At 39.4% G+C, this 20,524-nt stretch overlaps 1 protein-coding gene across 4 annotated transcripts in view; it reads left to right on the forward strand.

The window, feature by feature from the left end:
* Positions 1 to 5,215: 5,215 nt before the first annotated feature.
* Positions 5,216 to 20,524, forward strand: part of LOC122539990 (leucine-rich repeat-containing protein 37A-like) — a 212,278-nt gene continuing 196,969 nt past the window's right edge. For all 4 annotated transcript variants that reach the window (XM_087977903.1, XM_087977904.1, XM_087977906.1 and 1 more), the window contains exon 1: positions 5,216 to 5,919. In XM_087977903.1, the coding sequence (XP_087834029.1) occupies positions 5,702 to 5,919 (218 nt within the window). In that variant the 5' untranslated portion in view covers positions 5,216 to 5,701. The remainder of the gene's footprint in view (positions 5,920 to 20,524) is intronic.

Below are 20,524 nucleotides of genomic sequence, written 5' to 3' on the forward strand. Positions count from 1 at the left end.
AATTTATGTTCATGTTTATTGCCCAATTTTTTTTTAACCACAACCAGGCATTAAAACACAGTTTTAAAAGGCATCATACTTTTTAGTTAACAGTAACAACTTCAGAAAAAATGAAAACAATCATTCAATTTAAATAAACAAATTGTTAACATCTTAAGTGGCAGTGAAGTGACACCTGCCAAATTATCAGTATGTTCTGTTTAATATTCATATTTACCATGTTTGTACTGAACATTCCCAAAATCTTGGTGAGCAATTGGCTAGATACAATTGACAAGATTTCCAATATGTATTTATGTGTTTGTTTATTAATTATGTCTCTCTAAAAAGGGGACATCTACGCTCAGTTGAAATAGTGTTCAAATTAGCATCCTGCTCCTCTTGTTAGACCATTTTCTTTAATATTTAGTGCCCAAGACTGTTAGCATAATTGGAGTTTGCACAGTAAGTGATTAACCTAAGAGGAAAGACTTTCTTCTTAATAGAGTCATACAGCATGGAATCAGACCCTTCAATTCAACTAGTCCATGCTGACCATATTCCCAAACTAAAGATGTGCAGGTCAGGTGAATTGGCCATGCTAAGTTGCCCATAGTGTGAGTTGCATTAGTCAGAGGTAAATGGGTCTGGGTGGGTTACTCTTCGGAGGGTTGGTGTGGACTTGTTGGGCCGAAGGGACTGTTTCACGCTGTAGAGAATCTAAACTAGTCCCATTTGCTGGCTTTTGGCTCACATCCCTCCAAAGATTTTCTATCTCTGTACTTATCCGTATATCTTTTAAGCTGTACTTGTATCCACTGCTTCCTCTGGCATTTCATTCCACACATGAACCACCCTCTACACTAAAAAAAAATTGCCCTTCATGCGTGTGGGAAAAGATCTGCCACCCGGCCTAACCATAGTAGGCCCACACAGAGCATAGGAAAGCAAACTTGGCAAAACTATACCAGAAACACCTAGAATGACCAGCAGTGACCAAACAGGCTGGCAAGTTAAACAAGCCAGCACTCGTGGACAAGGGAATACGCTTCGCAAAACACACTAACAATACCCAGTCAACACAGCTGTTCCAAAGCCCCGAGGGCAGTCTCATTACACAGCAATACCAAAGCCACACAAAGGACAGGTCAGACAGAGAGGCACCTAAGGACCTTGTTCGCAAGGACAGGAACAATGGAAGCACCTTACTGTTTTAAAAGAGACATTCTCACCTACCTGCAGCGAAAGCTGGAATCTCCTGCTCCCATCAAGAACTCATTGATACCGTCAGGATGGTACATTGTATCGACAATCAGGACATTCTTCCGATAACTTTTTCAATTATTATCATTGTAACTGGATTACTTAATTTCCAAAAGCATTGTATCTTTCCCCATTTTAATTAACCTTATTGTACTAGATTCCTATAAAACCTGGCTTCATCGTTAGCTCGAGGATGAGAATTCTCAGCTACCTGGACAGACTGTGCTGTTTCAGCTTAGTCAATTTCTCTTCCGCGACATTACTGTACTAATAAACTGTTGTTAATTTCACTTCGAACAGTGCTTTGCAATCTCGAATTTATTGGGCTAATTTCTCCAACAATGTCTTTTTAAAGATTTTCTTCTCTCAACTTAAATGTATTCCCCTTAGCTTTGAACTCCCTCATCCTAGAGAAAAGACCTTTGCTATTCACTTTATGCCCCTCACGATTTTATAAGCCGCTAAGGTCATCCCTCAACCGCCTACACTCCAGTGAAAAAAGTGCCAATCCATCTAGCCTAATTTTTATAACTCAAACCCTCCATTCTCAGTAACATCATGGGATATTCAAAAATGTAATGTACTTACAGGTTGATTGGTATTTTAGTTCAGGCAGCATGGTAGATTTGGGTTTTTTTTTGTGTGTTTTAAGACTGGGAAACTTAATTCAGTAGATGCACTTCCATTGTTTGCTGTTATGACTGGACTTGTAGGATTGTCCCAATGTTTGGAGGATACTGGAGAACAGGAGCAACTGGCATAAAAACGGAGGGCACCATTCATAGCTTCTACTGAGCTACATCACCTTCTGCAGCCTCAATCCAGAGTGTGGATAGTGTTATGACCTGCCTTCAAGGGCACTACCCTTTAGTCTTGATTTCACTGGCATTTGCCATATTGAACCAAGTGATGTTAGGAACGTATTTTTGTTTTCAGCTATAATGACCAGACCCCAGGCAAGACTGCCTAAATGTTTACAGTTTCACATGAATAACCACGCTGTTGATGTCCTGCATGAGGACAGTGGAACTGGCTCCCGATCTGTATTCGCTGGTTGGTTCCAACGAAGTTAATTTGAATAGAATAACTTTCCTTATGAATACCATTCCCCAAATGAACTAATAATACGTGACAATAAATTCAATTCAATGCTTTGTAAGAAATCAATTTAACCAGGCTTTCTTTAAATTAAGAAAAATGCATTCATTACTATAGTGTATTTACAAGTTTATTACTACATAAATATTAACATTCCATATATGCACATAGCTTAGAATTAAGAGGTGAGTCCAAAATGATACAAGCAATAAAAAAAAGTATACAGATCAGTGTTTAATTTGTTTGTAGAGTGGATGGTTGAATATTTCGGCCATTGCACTGGGGATTATTGGTAGCATTGGCATTGATAGTTGATTTTTGAGATTCTCGTGTTTGGAGGCTGATTGAAATGTCTTTGTCCTGATTTTTTAAAAAAAAAACTAGTTTGCAGGATTTTTAGTTAGAGGGGATCTTTACCTACAATACAGGATAACTAAATAATAACTCTTTGATTGTGACCTTCACATACAGGTCGGTACACATGAGAACTTTCAGTACCCCTCAGTCCATTCCAATGGAGTTAAAACTGACTTTTTAACCCTGTCCTTGTGTATTTAAAAGGGGAAAAAACATAAAATGTGCTTCTGGTTTGGGACATCATCTGCAGGGAGTGTTTTTCTGTTGAGCAGGGGAGCCATCAGCCCTTTGTTATTTTTGTAGTCACCAGAGATCACAGTCCAATTTGTTTAAAGCTTTATTAGCACCTTTACGTGTTATATCCATCAGTCTTGCACTTTGTTTTACATCTGCAGCTACCTTCTCTTTGTAGTAATCCTCTTGAAAAACACATTTTGGAATTAAGCAATAAAAACAGCCGTAGTGTTTAGGGTTCTAAATGCAATGTAACATTATATTTACACAACCCTCCATGACCACTGGATGCCTAAAAGTGTTTCAACGTAATGGAAGTGCTTTTGAAACGTAGTTGCTGTTAGAATGCACAGTAAGGTCCCATAAGCAGCAATGTGATAATGGCGAAATGCGTTTTTTAACTCGATTGAGGAAACTCGGGATAAATTATCCTGTTCCTACTCAATAAAGGGTGGTTAGTGTGGTAGGAGAAAAGTCCATTTCTACTCTACAGCTAGTGAGGCAGAATGAGAACATACGTTTTCACTAGTGCTGGCTTTTTCCCAGAATCCAAGATGTCGTACATAAATAATTTTATGCTCCAAAGTTGTCCATTAAACTCATTGTTACAGCTGAAAAGACAGCTTATCCAGCTTAATCCAAAATTTTAGGTCTTAATCTGTAAACCTGTAAATTATAACAAGTATATATTTCGGTAATTTTTAAATATAAAGGATTTTGCCTCGAGCATCTGTTTAATGCAGTAAATTTCAAAGACACCCACGGGATGAAAAAAAATCTCAATTCCCTTCTAATACTTTCGCCAATTATTTTAAATCGATGATCCCTGGTTGCTGGCACATTTGCGTCAATGGACAAGTTACTGCTGTGCTCCAACTTCCAAAGGATGATTTATTCTTCTACTTACATTGAAGTTTCCTCTCTCCATTCCATAGAAAGAATTGGAGTGGAGAGAGAGGAAAGTGGATCCGAAAAGCATCTTGGTTCGCAAACTGTGAAGTGCAATAAGTGCCATAAGACCCAGAGAGGATTAACTGTTAAGAATACCTGAAGACTTGCTTTGGAGGTGCCGGTGTTGGACTGGGGTGTACGAAGTTAAAAATCACACAACATCAGGTTATAGTCTAACGGGTTTATTTGGAAGCACTAGCTTTCGGAACGCTGCTTCTTCATCATTTGCTGGCTGCTATGCCCTTTGTGCTACCATTGCCTGTGATAATCAACACTTGTTCTAATGAGTGGACGGATTTGCTGACATCTTGTATCTTGTGTTGTATGGTGTTCAGTACGGTTGGAGAATTTGGGAATAGTTGTGGTCTGTGTTTGAGATCTGGGTTGTTGGTATTGTTAGGGTTCTAATAATCGTGAATGTGAGGAATAAGTTTAATAGCGTGATACAGTGATTGAATACAAGGGGATTTTGAGAGGGAGTCTTCTGTTCTTGAGTATTGGTATCTTGATTATTTCAGTATTATAATTGAGCTCGCAACACTGCAGATTTGATCTAGGTGCTAGATTCCTCGCACTTAGAATGCCGACAATACGATATCTACGTGCAGTCGATGGCAAGAGAGCATGCTGCTCACTGAGGGACAGAAATCCCTGGTATAACGCCACAGAGCATGTGTTTTCTTCTCTCGTATTTCAGCGAAGATTATGCTGTTCAGAGAAGAATTTGACAACTTTAGAGATGGGGATCACCGATGAGTGGATGCTCTAATATTTGAGCTGCCGGTTCGCGAAGATGTCATACCAAGGAAGAAAATTGAGCTTCACTTATGTAAGGAGTCAACACAGAACAAAATGGGAAAGTAGGCGAAGAACAAATTCCCCAAAATGGAAGAATTACTGGTATGATACTTACAAAGGTCGGTGATTTCTATACAGTATGTTGTCTTTTGTGAGCCATGTTGCGAATGACTGTGGACTATTTGTCGAACTCTGTGAAATAAAATGTTCCTTTTGAATGCCTACAGCTTGTACATTTGGCTGAATGTTCAACTTCAACTGCAACTGCTTGGCGAGATAAGAACTGGACCTTTTCATGAATAATGGAAAATGCAGACTAAAGCAGTAGCAGGTGCTTCCCATCAGCAGTGTTAAGGATGGGGATGAAAGTCCTGTCTTTCCATCCGTCCCAGCACATTGAGTGGGATTCAATGCTGCTGGCTTTGTCTGCTCTCCTGCACTGCAAGGTTGACGCAAAGGGGCAAGGCTGGAGACGTCACAATGGGAAGGAACGCTGTGCCTAGCAACCGCCATCTGGTAACCGGGTGGACATCAATCGGAGCAGCGCCTGAGAGTGACTTGGGGGGGGACATGGCATCAATGGTGTTAGTTGCATCGGGGCCTGCGGGGTTCATATCCTCCTGCCAGGCCTCGGTGTGAGCGACCAACACGGGTGTCAAGGAGGGGCAGAGCTTCCCAGACGCGGACGGGGAGGCCTGGGCTCGCTCATCGAGGCAAGGGCCCTCCGACCTCCGAGGCGTCAAGGCCTCCCTTTTGTGGCTCTGTCGTTCCAGGTTGCACTCCCACAGGGCCCAACGTCTCAAGCCTAAGACAACAGGTGGCTTCACCGGGGCACAGAGGAACCACCACTTGGCTTTAAGATTTGGGATTTCTTCACTGTGTGCCAGACCTTATTTAAGATCACATTCCAAGCATCCAGTTGTAAGTTCATCCTTCCACATTCTGGACATCAAATTTCTGGGCAGCGGGCACCGAGTGGCCCGGCAGCCCAGGTGTGGGTTCACTAATTAGGGTACAAAATATGGCAGTTGGCCATATTATAGTGATACTGCTGCTTTGTAGACATCTTTATATTGGTCTAATGCAGACCACCACTGAGAACACTGAATCCCAAAATGCCTCTTGTCCTATTTTGTGCACGTGTACCTCTTGGCTGTTATCCTGCATTGGGGCTGGGAAATGGCATCAGCTGGATAATGTGCCATTCATCAGAGGGTCATCGTACATATTCAACACTCTGTAAGTATCAACGCAAAAAGACAGTATGCAATGATAGCATTTGTGAGAATTATTGTATCCATAATTTGTGTCTCCTTTGAATATTTCTTAGATTTTAAAATGTTGCCTACTAATTGGTAAGAGTAGTTTCAACCAATCAATGTTTAATTGACCACTCGGCCAAAATTTAACAACTGTCCAGATCTAAATAATGAGATTGCAAAAAGAATACCATTGAAAAAAATGCTGTGTCTTTTGGTTCAAACTAAAATTGAACAGTAAGATATCTTTGAACTGTCCATTTGATGGAGATATCTCTCAATGACAACTCATAATTTAAGCTGAGTTTTAGCTTCTCAAATAGTTTGGGGAAAAAACCTCTAATAAAGAATAATATTGCTAAAGGAAAAACATTGCTGGGCTGAAGGTAATGCCAGCATATTTAACTTGCCAGTGCAAATCTTTGTTTCAGTTTTAACCTTTTTACTCAAGAGTAAATCCAGATGAGAATATGATTTACCAGCCACACCCTCTTTTAAATTTCTTGAATTTAGCCACCATTATCCTCTCCAGATGTCCAGTCCAGGCATTGATTATTTTTTATATGAATAGTTTATGGATTTTTAACACTCCTGCCTCTAAAGCAGAAATTTGTGAGCATAAAATCTAGGGTGGCACTCTGTTGAAGGCAGGGATAAAAGGACTTTTGGATGTACTGTCTTTCATTTATAGAATCATGGCTTTGAAGGTGTGCATGACACTATGTTGAAGAAGCACTTGGGAATTCTACCTATGTTATGGCCACTGTTTGTCCTTACCCAACATCATAACAAATAGAATACCTAGTCATGATACTGTTGCTATCTGTGGAACTTTACACAAATTGCTTGCAATGATTGCTGCATTATAATACTACACTTCAAAAGTACTTTATTGGCTGTAAAACATTTTGGGATAGAATCTTAATCATAAAATGTGGTAAATACTATGTTTCTTTTCTATATGTCACAATGTTTCCTTGTTCTGCAAGCAAGGTTTTACTTGAAATATGATTAGCATTTTCTATTACACTAGTACTCTAATCAAATGTTTTTTGACAGTCAATTGAAATAACTATCCAAAGATGTTACATGCCATTATTTTATTCATTGTTCCAAAACATTAAAATCTCATTTATCAGGCATGACCAACCTTCATGCTTGCTCTCTGATTAGCTGCAAATTCTCAACGTGTTCACTCACTAGCAATTTTGCAACATCAGATATCAGGCTAACTGCTCCATAATTCCAATGTCCGCCCCTCTCACTTTCCTTAAAAAGCATTATGATATACACCTTTTCAGTCTAAAGGATTTTGACATAATTCCACTGTAGTGGAACATCCCTATCCTCATTTGTGTTATCAGATCCTTACAATTTTTTAAACTTTGCAAACATTATCAAACTCATTAAATTTAGGAGGAAGTATTATGATGTATAAAATGCTCCTTTTATTTATCAAATACATATGGGAAAAAACAACTTATTTAAAATATTTTCCTACTTTTGACTCAATTTACATCCTTTACATGCTGTTCATTGCTGAATGCAAATACTTTTAAGATTAGCATTTCTGCCCATGCTCATCCTTGAACCACTGAAGTCCATGTGGTATAGGCTGCCTGTAGTGTTGTTAGGTAAGGACTTGCAGTTTTAAAAGGTGCTTTTGTATCCTGCAAATGGGTCATTCTGCTCCCACTGCATTAATGGTGGAAGGAGTTAATAATTAAGTTGGTGGTTGGAGCGCCAATCAAACAGGTTGTTTTGCTTTTGATAGTATTGAACTACATGCTCATTATTGGAGTGGCACTCATTCAGGCAAGAGTATATTATCACACTCCTGAATTCTCTTTTTTGGGATGGTTTTTAGGAATCAGGCAATGAAATGTCTTTTTGTGTTATTTCCAGTGTCTGATCCATCTCTGTAAGAACAGTATATATGTATTGTTGGTTAAGTTAAGTTTCTGGTCAATAATTTCCAATATATAGATGTTGGGTGATAACAACAATGGTAATGCCATTAAGTGTCAAGGAGTTTTTGTTTTGATCATTTGTCATTGGAAGAATTTGTTCCTATTAGTTTAAGTTGTACTGTCATGGTCAGTTCTCATTTCCTTTTGGTTGTATGTTTGCTTTTACTTTTTAAAAAAAGCATCTGTACTGTAACACAGTGTAAGTGCTGCACCTCCACTTGAGGGTGCCTCCTTTCTGATGAAATACTTACCTGAGGCCTTCAACACCATGAGATGAATTATTTCACTATTTGAAAAGGAGCTAATTGCTTTCAGTATCCTGGTGAATATTTATCTTCCAACTGACACGATTAAAACGGGTTATTTTCTCATATCTCAATTCTATTTGTGAGAATTACTGTGTGCAAATTGTCTATCACATTTCACTTAAAACGGTGATCACATTTTCATTGATATATAATTAGCAGGAAAGTGCTTTGGGATGTCTTGAGTTTGTGAAAGGTGCTATAAATATGCAAATTATCCTACATATTTTATTTCTGTTTGTTATATGTACTATTTGGCTTATTCATTAAGATTCCCATATTTTGGCTTCATTTTGCAGCTTTTTATGCATTTTTACTGTACTTGCTCGGTAATGTATCCTCAATCAAAATGTTCTTGGGTACTGCCCTATTGTTAAGAACATAAGAACTAGGAGCAGGTTTAGACAATTCTGCCCCTCAAGCCTACATTTTTGTTTGCATATACTTCTATTATTTATTAATATAGTTACCTTTAACTCTTTTGATTTTGAAACTATCTAAAGCAAGTCCAGAGTTTTCTTTGCTACATTGACATCACTCTCAGCTTGTTATAGCAGACCAATAAATTAGTATTTTGGATATAACTTAGCTGTCTGTATTTTTCTCCATCTCACTGGCCAGCTCCTTTTATATTAAAGGCATATGGTTATCATCATGCAGTATGTATTCATGTAGAGTATTTTGTCCAATCCTGGGCATCATTCTTTAGGCCTTAAAGAGGGTGTAGAAGATGCTTCCCAGATTTGTGCAGGTGAGGATAGACTTGAGTTGTGTGGAGGGACATGAGACACTTGGTGCAAGGAAGGTTATAAGATATTTAGAGGAGGTGTTCAAAGTTTATGAATGATTTTGAAAGTATAAATAGGGAAAGATTGCTCTCACTGGCAGAAAGGTCATCAGCTAGAAAGCAGAGATAAACGATTTAGCAGAGAAACTATTGTGGATATGAAGAAATCAAAAGTTAAATACTGCTGAAAACTTTAAAAAAGAGCTAAAATGCAAAAGCTCTCCACAGGGGCTACCAGATACCTGTTGAGTATTTCCAGGATGGCTTGTGAAAATGAAGAGAAGTGTTTTTATGTAATGACTTATTAATGCAATTTCTGTGGCAGAAACAGATTGTTGTCCCTTTTTCTAAAGGGAATCAGCTATATACTTGAAAATTCCTGGCCAGCAAGGAAAGAGAATATCCGTGGGACTAATTATATATCGCTCTCCCAGAGCTGCCATGATGAATTGCCTCCTCTGAGCAGGATGCATTTATGATTTTTTTCCCAGGTGAATTTTTTTTACATAAGGGAAAATTAATTTAGGTACTTACTTTAGCAAAAAAAAGCATATAAACTAAACCTCTTTTCCAAATCTCCTTTGCTTGGTTAATGAAACAGCATTAACCATTTTAACTTAGAGCTGCGCTGGACTTGGAACATAAAAGGTCCTAGGTTTAAACTTTGATAGGATTCATCCTTTTCTCCTTATCTTTTGAAAGCATGTTTACATTGTATCTTAGTAAGTGCATGATATTTGTGTTCCAACACATTGCTGATCTCCACTCCTGAATAGCCAATGTACCCAGTTGGTATCTAATATAGGCCATGCTCTGAACTTTTTAACTTGCTTTGTTTTATTGTGCATTCACTATCTTACAATCTGACTCTTCAACCAAACAGTTGCTGAAGCATTACGGGAAAAAAAAGTTTCCAACACTTACATCAACCCATTCATGCTTAGAAAAGAAACAGAAAACACAAGGACTGAAATTTCATTATCGAGTCAGAGATGTACAGCACGGAAACAGACCCTTCGGTTCAACTCGTCCATGCCGACCAGATATCCCAACCTAATCCAGTTCCATTTGCCAGCACTTGGCCCGTATCCCTCTAAACCGTTCCTATTCACATGCCCATGTAGATGCCTTTGAAATGTTGCAATTGTACTAGCCTCCTCCACTTCCTCTGGCAGCAAAGTTCCAAAACAATTGCAACAGCATATAAAACAGTAATTGCTCCTCCTGGAATTCAAAGAAACCACTTCAAACACCTAAAGTGCCTCAAAAGGAGCAGCCTGTTACACAGCCAGAAATTTTTCCATTATAATAACAAACAATTTTGTTCTACTTTATCTCAAATGTGGAAGGGATAATATTTTTTTGATTAAAACTGATGTTAAAGTTTTGCACACAGAATAAACACCAATTTTATTATCCTCTGAAAAATTTTATTTATGTTATTTACCTTAAAAATCCTTTTAGCAAAGCAATCTAGAAGCAATTTTGTTGATTTTGGCCTGGCCAGTTTATAAATTCACATATTTCAATTGCACATTTGTAGCCCTTTTATCCAACAGTCAAAGGAGCAGCATTTCGCACACTGAAGGAAATCACTTCTTTAGAGGATTGACCAACACTGTCTAGACGAACGACCAGAAGATTTATAAAAGCATGCTAATAGTTTAATGAATGGTTTTATCTTCTGCATTAAATTAAACAATATGCACTTAATTTCCTTCAAAACATCATGCTTGAGGTTTAGGCTTGTATACTTTCAAAATGTACCAGGCCACTCTTCAGTGTTACCTCTTATAGCAGATATTTTTAAGGAATAGGATTATGATTGATCCAGTATTATTTTTAAATGCTGCAAAGCTTTGAAGATTTACTAATTGATACTTAACTTTATTCTTTACTGGAGGGTTTGTTAGCATCTTAGAGTGTTGCATTTGGACAGAAGTTTAGATAGAGTCATACAGCATGGAAACAGATACTTTGGTCCAACTCATCAATGTTGACGAGGTTTCCCAAACTAAGCTGGTCTCATTTGCCAGCATTTGACTAATATCTCTCTAAATCTTTCCTGTTCACGCACCCGTCGAAATGTCTTTTAAATGTTATAACTGTACCTCTATCTACCACTTCCTCTGACAGCATGTGATGCATATATGGAATGAATTATGTGAAAAAGTTGCCCCTCAGTTCCCTTTTAAATCTTCACAGTGGAAGACATGAGAAACAATTAAGGAGAGTCAGGGGGCAGAGTTGAGTATGGTAACCATTACAAAAGAGAAAGTGCTAGAAAAGCTAAAAGGTCTAAAAATTAAGAAATCTCCTGGCCCCAATGGGCCACATCCTAGAGTTCTGAGGGAGGTGGCTGAGGAAGTAATGGAGGCATTAGTTGTGATCTTTCAACAGTCACTGGAGTCAGGGAGAGTCCCAGATGATTGTAAAATCGCTGTTGTTAACCCCCTTGTTCAAGAAAGGATCAAGACAAAAGATGGAAAATTATAGGCCGATTAGCCTAACCTCTGTTGTTGGTAAAATTCTAGAATCCATTGTTAAGGATGAAATTTATGAAGTCTTGGTTAGATTAGAACAGATCGGCATGGATTTAGTAAGGGTAGGTTGTGCCTGACAAACCTGTTAGAATTCTTTGAAGACATAACAAGTAGGTTACACCAGGGAAACCCGGTGGATGTTGTCTATCTAGACTTCCAAAAGGCCTTTGATAACGTGCCTCACGAAGGCTGTTGAGTAAGGTAAGGGCCCATGGTATTCGAGGTGAGCTACTGGCACAGATTGAGGACTGACTATCTGACAGAAGGCGGAGAGCTGGGATAAACGGTTCTTTTTCAGAATGGCAGCTGATGACAAGTGGTGTCCCGCGGGGCTCAGTGTTGAAGCCGCAACTGTTCACTTTATGTATTAATGATCTGTATGAAAGGACTGGGGGCATTCTGGTGAAGTTTGCTGATGATATGAAGTTAGGTGGACAGGCAGGTAATACTGACGAGGTGGGGAGGCTGCAGGAAGATTTAGGAGAAAGTGAGGACTGCAGATGCTGGAGATCAGAGCTGAAAATGTGTTGCTGGAAAAGCGCAGCAGGTCAGGCAGCATCCAGGGAACAGGAGAATCGACGTTTCGGGCATAAGCCCTGAGGAAGAAGGGCTTATGCCCGAAACGTCGATTCTCCTGTTCCCTGGATGCTGTCTGACCTGCAGGAAGATTTAGACTGTTTGAGAGTGGTCCAGGAAATGGCTGATGAAATTCAACGTGAACAAATGCGATGTCTTGCACTCTGGAAAAAAAAATACAGGAATGGACTATTTTTTTAAACGGTGAGAAAATTCATAAAGCTGAAGTACAAAAGGATCTGGGATCTGGGAGTGCTAGTCCAGGATTCTCTAAAGGTTAACTTGCAGGTTGAGTCAGTGATTGAGAAAGCAAATGTAATGTCATTTATCTGAAGAGGTTTGGAATATAAAAGCAGCGAATGTGCTTCTGAGACTTTATAAAGCTCTAGTTAGGCCCCATTTAGAATACTGTGTCCAATTTTGGGCCCCACACCGAAGGAAGGACATACTGGCACTAGAACATGTCCAGTGGGGTTTTGCGCGGATGATCCCTGGAATGGTAGGCCTAACATACGATGAGCGACTGAGGATCCTGGGATTGTATTCATTAGAGTTTAGAAGGTTGAGGGGAGATTTAATAGAAACTTACAAGATAATGGCGGCCTTAGAAAGCGTGGATGCTGAGAAGTTTTTTCTGTTAGGCAGGGAGACTAGGACTCTTGGGCACAGCCTTAGAATTAGAGGGGGTCAACTTAGAATGGAGATGACGAGACATTTCTTCAACCAGAGAATGGTGGGCCTATGGAATTCATTGTCACAGAGCGCAGTAAAGGCTGGGATGTAAAATATCTTCAAGGCAGAGATTGATAAATTCTTGATCTCGCAAGGAATTAAGGGCTATGGGGAGAGTGTGGGTAAATGGAGTTGAAATGCCCATCAGCCATGATTAAATGGCAAAGTGGACTCGATGGACTTGCTTCCACTCCTATGTCTTATGGTCTAAATCTTTCCCCTCTCACCTTAAACCTAAAATTCTCTAGTTTTGAACTCCCCAAACCTAGGGGAAAGATCTTTGCATTTCACTTTATCTATGCCCCTCATGATGTTTGATGAAGTTCCAAACAGTCACAGCTATTGAAGTACATTTCAAAATTTAACCACTCTGCACTGTAGCAAATTTGTTAGCCAGTTTGCATCTAGCAAAGCCCCAAAGACAGCAGTATGATAATTACCAGATAATCTGTTTTTAATGTTATCTGAAGACTAAATAATAATCACAGACAATAGGGAGAACACTCCATTTCTTTTGCAAAAGGTAGCATCTGTTACGTCTAACTGAGCTGGCACCTTCCCAGAGTGCAACACTGAAGTGTCAGATTGGTTTACGTTCAGGCCTCAGGAGCAAGACTTGAACTCTCACTCATTTGTTAGCATCTTAGAGTGTTGCAAGTGAGAATGCTACTTACTCATTTGTTTGTAAGGTTTGGCTCTTCTTTCAAACCAGAGACACTTCTATTGCTTATGAACACATCAAAACTTTGCTTTGTAGTGATATCTAAACATTAAATAATGGCTCAAAATTTGTCTCCCCAGTACTTGTAATTTTGAAGCAATTACTGTATTTGACTGCATGCATCCACTTTTGGTGTGGTTCATGCCAAATGCCATCTTGGTGAGGGAAATGTTCAGGGTGTTAGGTGTGCATAGGAGAAGTGTGCCAAATAGTCATACTGTGATGGTAGTCCACGTGTAACACTGATTGACACCAACATTGCTGTTTCTGACTTTCCTGCAGCAGCCACTTGCCTCTGTTAAGTATGTACAGGTGAACCTGCATTTTGCAGCAAGAAACGCTCTTAAACCTGAGCGATTTAAATCGAATAGCAACAGTTAATAGTTTGTTGCTGGTGAGTCTCTGTAGATTTTGGTTGAATTTATGAAAGTATCTTGTAGTTGGAATAGTAGGCAGAATTGGCAATGGTGAGAGCAGTTCGTCCTGCATATGGAGAAAGCCCTGGGTTGTGATCTCAAAATTTCTCGTCGGACAATAGGTTCTCAAGTCATGGCTGCTTTCGTTGTAGTCCTCATTGGCTATGAAAATGGGTGATCCCCTGAATTTCTTGGTGTCAGGGTCCTTCCAGACTGGAGATGGTAAAATCATAAGAATTTGAGCAGGAGTTAGCCATTCAGCCCTCAAGTGTGCCCCACCATTCAACCAGATAATTGTTGAGCTGCTCCTGGCCTCAGCTCCTGTTTTGTGCCAGCTCCTCGTAGCTCTCAACTTCTTGATATTTCAATAATCTGATCTGCCTCCTCCTCAGTGATTAAGCCTCCATAACTCACTATGGTAGATAATTGCAGACATTCACTACTCTCTGTGAGAAGAAATTCCTTTGCATCTCAAGATTTAAATGAGTGCTATCCTTATTCTGTGACTATGTTCCCTTGTTCAAGATAGCCCCCTTAGCGGAACTATGTCCTCAACATCTACCTTGTTAAGCCCCCTTAAAGTCTTCTATGTTTTAATAGAATGATATAGCCTCATTTTTCTAAACTATAATGAATAAAGGCCAAACAGTTTAACTGTTCTTCAAAAGTCAACCCCTTCACTCCAAGAATCAGCCTAATGAATCTCTTTTGAATTGCATTCTAAATCAGTATATTCTGTTTGCAAATGTGGGGATAAAAACTGTACACCACACCCCAAGGGCAGCTTCATCAACACCCTGTTGAGTTGTAACAAACTTCCTTATTTTTAATCTCCAACCCCCTAGTAATAAAGATCCAAATTCCATTTGCCTTCTTAATTACTTTCTGCAACTGCCTGTTAATGTTTTGTTTCCTCTACCAGAATACTCAGACCCCTCTTTTTTTGGAGTGTGTTCTTTTTAAATAACAGACTGCTTTTTGAGTCTTCAAAGTGCATGACCTCACATTTTACAATACTGAACTCCATCTGCGAGCATTTGCCCATTGACTCAACCTATCTGGTACTGAAGGCTGCACTTGACTTATTGCTGAGACCCATTAAGTGAATGTTATTCTTTATTGAGGCCTGCCGACAGCCATGACAAACTTACTTGTACTTCTGATTTGGAGATGACGGTGTTGGACTGGGATGTACAAAGTTAAAAATCGCACAACACCAGGTTATAGTCCAACAGGTTTAATTGGAAGCACACTAGCTTTCGGAGCGACGCTCCTTCATCAGGTGATAGTGGAGGGCTCAATCCTAACATAGAATTTATAGCCTAAATTCTGGCTATAAATTCTGTGTTAGGATTGAGCCCTCCACTATCATCTGATGAAGGAGCGTCGCTCCGAAAGCTAGTGTGCTTCCAATTAAACCTGTTGGACTATAACCTGGTGTTGTGATTTTTAACTTACTTGTACTTCGTTAGTGTCTGTGCTAAATGCAAGGTAAGACAGAAGTAAAATGAGCCTTGAATCTAGCTGCGGAGGTAGCATGTAAAAAAGCAGGTCAATATGTATATCCTTATGTTCTCATTACATATGCTCTCAGACGTATTTTTATATTGTCAACAAATTTGGATGCATTACAGCCTACCCCCTCCTCCTAAATCATTGACGTGGATAGGAAGTAATTGATGCCCTCAGTCTGATCCTTGTGGTTACGTCTTTCCAAACTGAAAAAAATACATTAAAACATATGTGGGCATATGTGATGAGAACATAAGGAATCTGCACTGAATTTTACATTTCTTTGGCTAAGTCTTAGCTGCGTTGAGTTTTTGAAGGGATTTCTGCTGTAAGGCCCATCAAGATTTCTTCACTATTTTACCAAACCTCCCCACATGCACTAAAAATAACAACTGTGTTACAACTTTTGTCTCCCTCTCGATTTCCAAGAGGAAAACAGTCCCCAATAAGGTAGATAGAGTCAAGATGTGTCGTGGGCTGCTTGATGTTCAACTCCTCTCCCCTTATATGGAGAGCATCCTGACTCTGACTGCACTGTGTAGCTGACTGACTATTTCCAAGCCTCTGGATTGATTATTGAAGGCTGCCCTTGACTTCTAGTGCTGAGATCCCCTGAAAGAAGGTTGTTTCCCTTAACTGAGGCCTTCTGACAACCATGGCAAGCTTATTTCCTTCGGATCTGTGCTAAATGGCAAGACAGAAGTAAAATGAGCGTGGTATCTGGCTGCAGGGACAACAAGTTAAAAAGGCAAGGTAATACATGCTATGGACACTGTAAGCATTGAGGTAGGCCCAATTGAGTAAGTGCTATGACCTTGAGGTGAAGAACCTGGAGATGGTTCTTCTCTACTCCATGAACTGGGTGCAAGACCCTGAACAGACTGTAGCCTTGCAGGATTTTTACCAGTGCAGCATTGACGTGCAGAAGCATTCTATCTGTGGATCAGAGATGTGGCACGAGGCTTCTTAGTGGCTGGCATATCTCATTTGCTAGGGTTTGTGGCTGTGGGGTGCGGATGTCCGGTGACCAGGGCGCATGCCTGAGATATTAGATATCCATTGTCCAACATGGTGGTTCCTCAGAATAAGTGACAACTGAACTTGCACAGTACCTGTACAAAATCTCCAGCATCTCAAACAGTACTTGTCTAGTACCCGTACAGAGATTACTTGATGTCTGGCTTGTTTGATGATTTTGGTAAGACAGAAAGCTGAATTGGGTGTCGACATAATTGTTATCTGCTGCTACATAGTAGTGGAAACCTTGAGCTCTCTTACCCCAAAATGTGGCTAATGCTAGGACAATTGAAACAGCAACGGTAATTTGTATATGCAACATCTTTAATATACTATAATATGCTAAGGTGTGTAAACTTCTTCAAAGCTAGAATTATGAAGTGGAGAACTGGAGACAAAAGTTGAACTTGTGACCTAGTTAACTGAAGGCAAGAAGCACCGCTTGGGTAACGTAGTAGAGAAGCAGTAATGTCACTGGACTAGTAATCTGGAGGTCCCAGTTAATCCTGTGGGACAGAGGTTCAAATCCTGTGGGGTTTGAAGATGTTGACAGAGGAATTTAGCGAGTTGTTGTGCTGATCAAGTGGGCTGGTTTAGTGTGTTGGGTGTCTTGAGTGTTTTTAGAACTGCGCACTAAGAAAAATTGAGAATATTTACTGACAAATTTCCTGCTCCTATTTAAGTTTTAATAGGCCTGCTACATACAGTTTCTGTCTTTCGTTCAATCTGTAATAATTTATCTTTTTCACTCCCCTCATATATTTTGTTACTTTAAAACATTTCCACAGCAAACTGCAAGCCCCTTTCCAATGTTGTACATTATGCTGTACTCCAAGCTTCATTCCATGTTTTGATTCTGTGTTCGAATATTAATTCCTCTGATTTATGCCTGCATTTGCCAATTATTGTTTTAGTTTCCTCAAAGGTTCAAATCTTCCCAAGCCTGGTGGTATTGTTTTTCACTATTTATTGAGCTAGATTTTCTCGGAGGTGGATCAACTCTGGTCATTTACAAATGGTAGATGACATCCAATTACAGGACTCCTGACATAGTGAGCCTGTGCTCTATGCTCATGGATTCTGGCCAGTTCCATTGCAGGGGATAGACATCTCACATTTCTCTCAATTTTTGTGGAGCCGGGCTGGCTTCTCCATGGTTCAGGTTTCACTACTCCTCGGAGAAGTCAGATTTGGGAATCCTTTGAAATGCAAATTCAATAGGTCTTATCCATGCCTTCCATGCTCCTTCCAAATGCTCATTCTGTGACCTCCATCCCCTATTATTGTCTTCATGCTGTCTGTGAAACCTCCAATGCCCTCTTGTGCCACTTGCATAACTTCTCCATGGAACTTCCATGTCATTCACCGAATGTACACTAAGTATAGAACCAGTAAGCCATATAATATCAATGACAAGATTGAAATACTGAGGAAAAAATTTCATTCAAATATTGGCTTTGATTTCAAAACTGCAGTCCTGCAACCTTATAAAAGTGTAAATGAGATAGGTCCATTATAGTATCAGTGTACTCTAACAGTTTATTATTTTCTTTATAACTCTTAACAGCCAAATCAGGTAAAGCGAGTCCCATACAGCTGCAGTTGAAGTCAGGCAGGTGGTGAGGCCTGCAAAGCTCTCCTGTACACACTCCACACTCCAACCTGTTTCAGGAGTAATTAGGCAGCAACATCTGTCATCCACACATGCTGATATTGTAGAGTCGCACTGAGATTGAAAATGTACCTGAGTAAACAAATTTCAAGAATGCTTGGTGTTGAAACCTACAGATCATTGGAAAGCTAAGGGATGTACTGTGCTGAGGCCTTCATAAATAATTCTTAAAAGACATAGTGTGCTTTGTTACTATTTACACATGTTGAGTATATACAGAACAGGAAAACATATTTACATTTTAGGATGTATGTGAAAAATCTGGGTTATCTACAACTATAGCATTATCCATAAAGGGGTTGGAACAGAGTGAATGCTGGTTGGATGTGAGAAGATCACATAAACGGCTATGACACCCTGATTTATTTCCAATTAACAAATAACAAATTGCAAGATAAAGGGTATATTTGTAAAGGATAATTTCTACAAGAAAATCAAATGGAGCGGTAGTCTTTATTACAATTTGCACAACCCTTTTTAATAGTGTAACATCAAATGTTTGGATTATGATTAGCCTACTTAATGCTTTTTCAATACCATATTTCTGTATCTCACAAATGCGCCTCTAAGGTCCTTCTCTGGCATCATCATCAACTTTTCATGTTCCTTATGAGAAAATCTGGCTAGAAGCAACTTAACTTTTGATTGTGATGACTATAAATGGTCTCACAATTACACATGTATAGTAAGCTTTGTTATTTATAACTACTGTGAAATAACTCCACACAGGCCCTATCCCATCACCAAGTCAGTCTTTATTTAGACGTGCAGAGTCCTTCTCACTAATCCAGCTTCCTCAGAGTCAGCTCAGAGTGAACAGAACCTCTGACACTCCTCTTCCTCTTTGTCAGCCAGATTAACAGTCCCAGTCAGGGAACTCATATTCTACGACATCCACCTTGCTGACCTCATTACAATCACTACATATTGCACTGTATTTAATAGGTTTTAAATTCACACTGTCTGCTGATTTCCACATTAAGTCTGTACAGCCCGTGCTACCTGTGTGGTTGAATGAATGACAGCATGCATTAGTAAAGGGGCTGTATTTTGTAAGTGGCTAGGAAGTAAAATAGCCTGTATCTCTTATTGAGGAAGTACATTGTAGATGCTGGAATTGTTGACAGGATGTTAATTAATTTTGATTTTTGTCAAGGTGGCTCAACCTGTGGCACAGTATATTCTAAGGTTTTCTAAGAAAAAATTATATAAAATATGGAGAGACGAAAAGTCATGCAGTATCTATAGCGTGTGGAGAAGTCCCCTAGTTATACACACTGGGAAGGCAATGGGAGAAATAACAACAGCAGAGATCAATGCCAGGGGCAAAGGAAGATTATTCACTTTGGTAGGATGAATAGCAAAGAAAACCTTTAGAAGGAGAGTGTCTACAGAATGCAGTGGTACAGAAGGAGCCAATTATCCTTGTATGTGAATCACAATAAATTTGGCATTCTACAAGTTCAGAGAGTACTGATTTAAAGGCAAAATACTGGTAGGTAAAATGTAGTAATGATTATGTTCTTTGTACAAACTTGTTATGTACAAACAAGTGCTGTACTACTTATTTCAAAGAAAAGTGATTTGTTCTTGCCCTTCAAGAAGTGAATGTATAAGTCCAGGCCATTCTCAGAAATATATATTAGAATTTTAAAGACTATCACAACCTTGGTGTTGGTGTGAGGTTGCATTTGCTAGCTCTGTAGTACGTAATTAGAATTCAAATCCCTACAGTGTGGAAACAGGCCCTTCGGCCCAACAAGTCCACACCAAACCTCTGAAGAGTAACCCACCCAGACCCATTCTCCTACCCAATATTTGCCCCTGAATAATACACGTAACCTACAAATCCCTATGGGCAATTTAGCATGGCCAGTTGACCTAACCTGCATATTTTTGGACTGTGGCAGGAAACTGGAGCACCCAGAGGACACCCACGCAGACACGGGTAGCATATGCAAACTCCACACAGACAGTCACCCGATGCTGGAATCGAACCTGGGTCCCTGAACCACTGTGTCGCTCATAATGCTCCAGCAAAAACTGTTTAAGTCCTTTATTTACACTCCTTCATTTAATAAAAACTTTCTTAAAAAGAAGAATTTTAAAGGTTTATGTTGCAAAAAAGGTCTCCACTACACTATCTTTTTGCTTTGAACGCTAGGGATACTTCATTACCTGCAGAAATATTCCAATTTAGAAAACATTCCTGATTCTAAAATTTAATCGTCACAATTATCTCTCTTATTTATAATGTTAATTGTGCCAATGTTGTTTTCATCTCCCCATTGCAAAGCATTGATTTTCTTTTGTGAGGCTAACCTAAATTACAGA

Source organism: Chiloscyllium plagiosum, unplaced genomic scaffold, assembly GCF_037043375.1.
Source record: "Chiloscyllium plagiosum isolate Xiang-an unplaced genomic scaffold, Cpla_swu_hap1 HiC_scaffold_32, whole genome shotgun sequence".
In the NCBI taxonomy this organism is placed as follows: Eukaryota; Metazoa; Chordata; class Chondrichthyes; order Orectolobiformes; family Hemiscylliidae; genus Chiloscyllium; species Chiloscyllium plagiosum.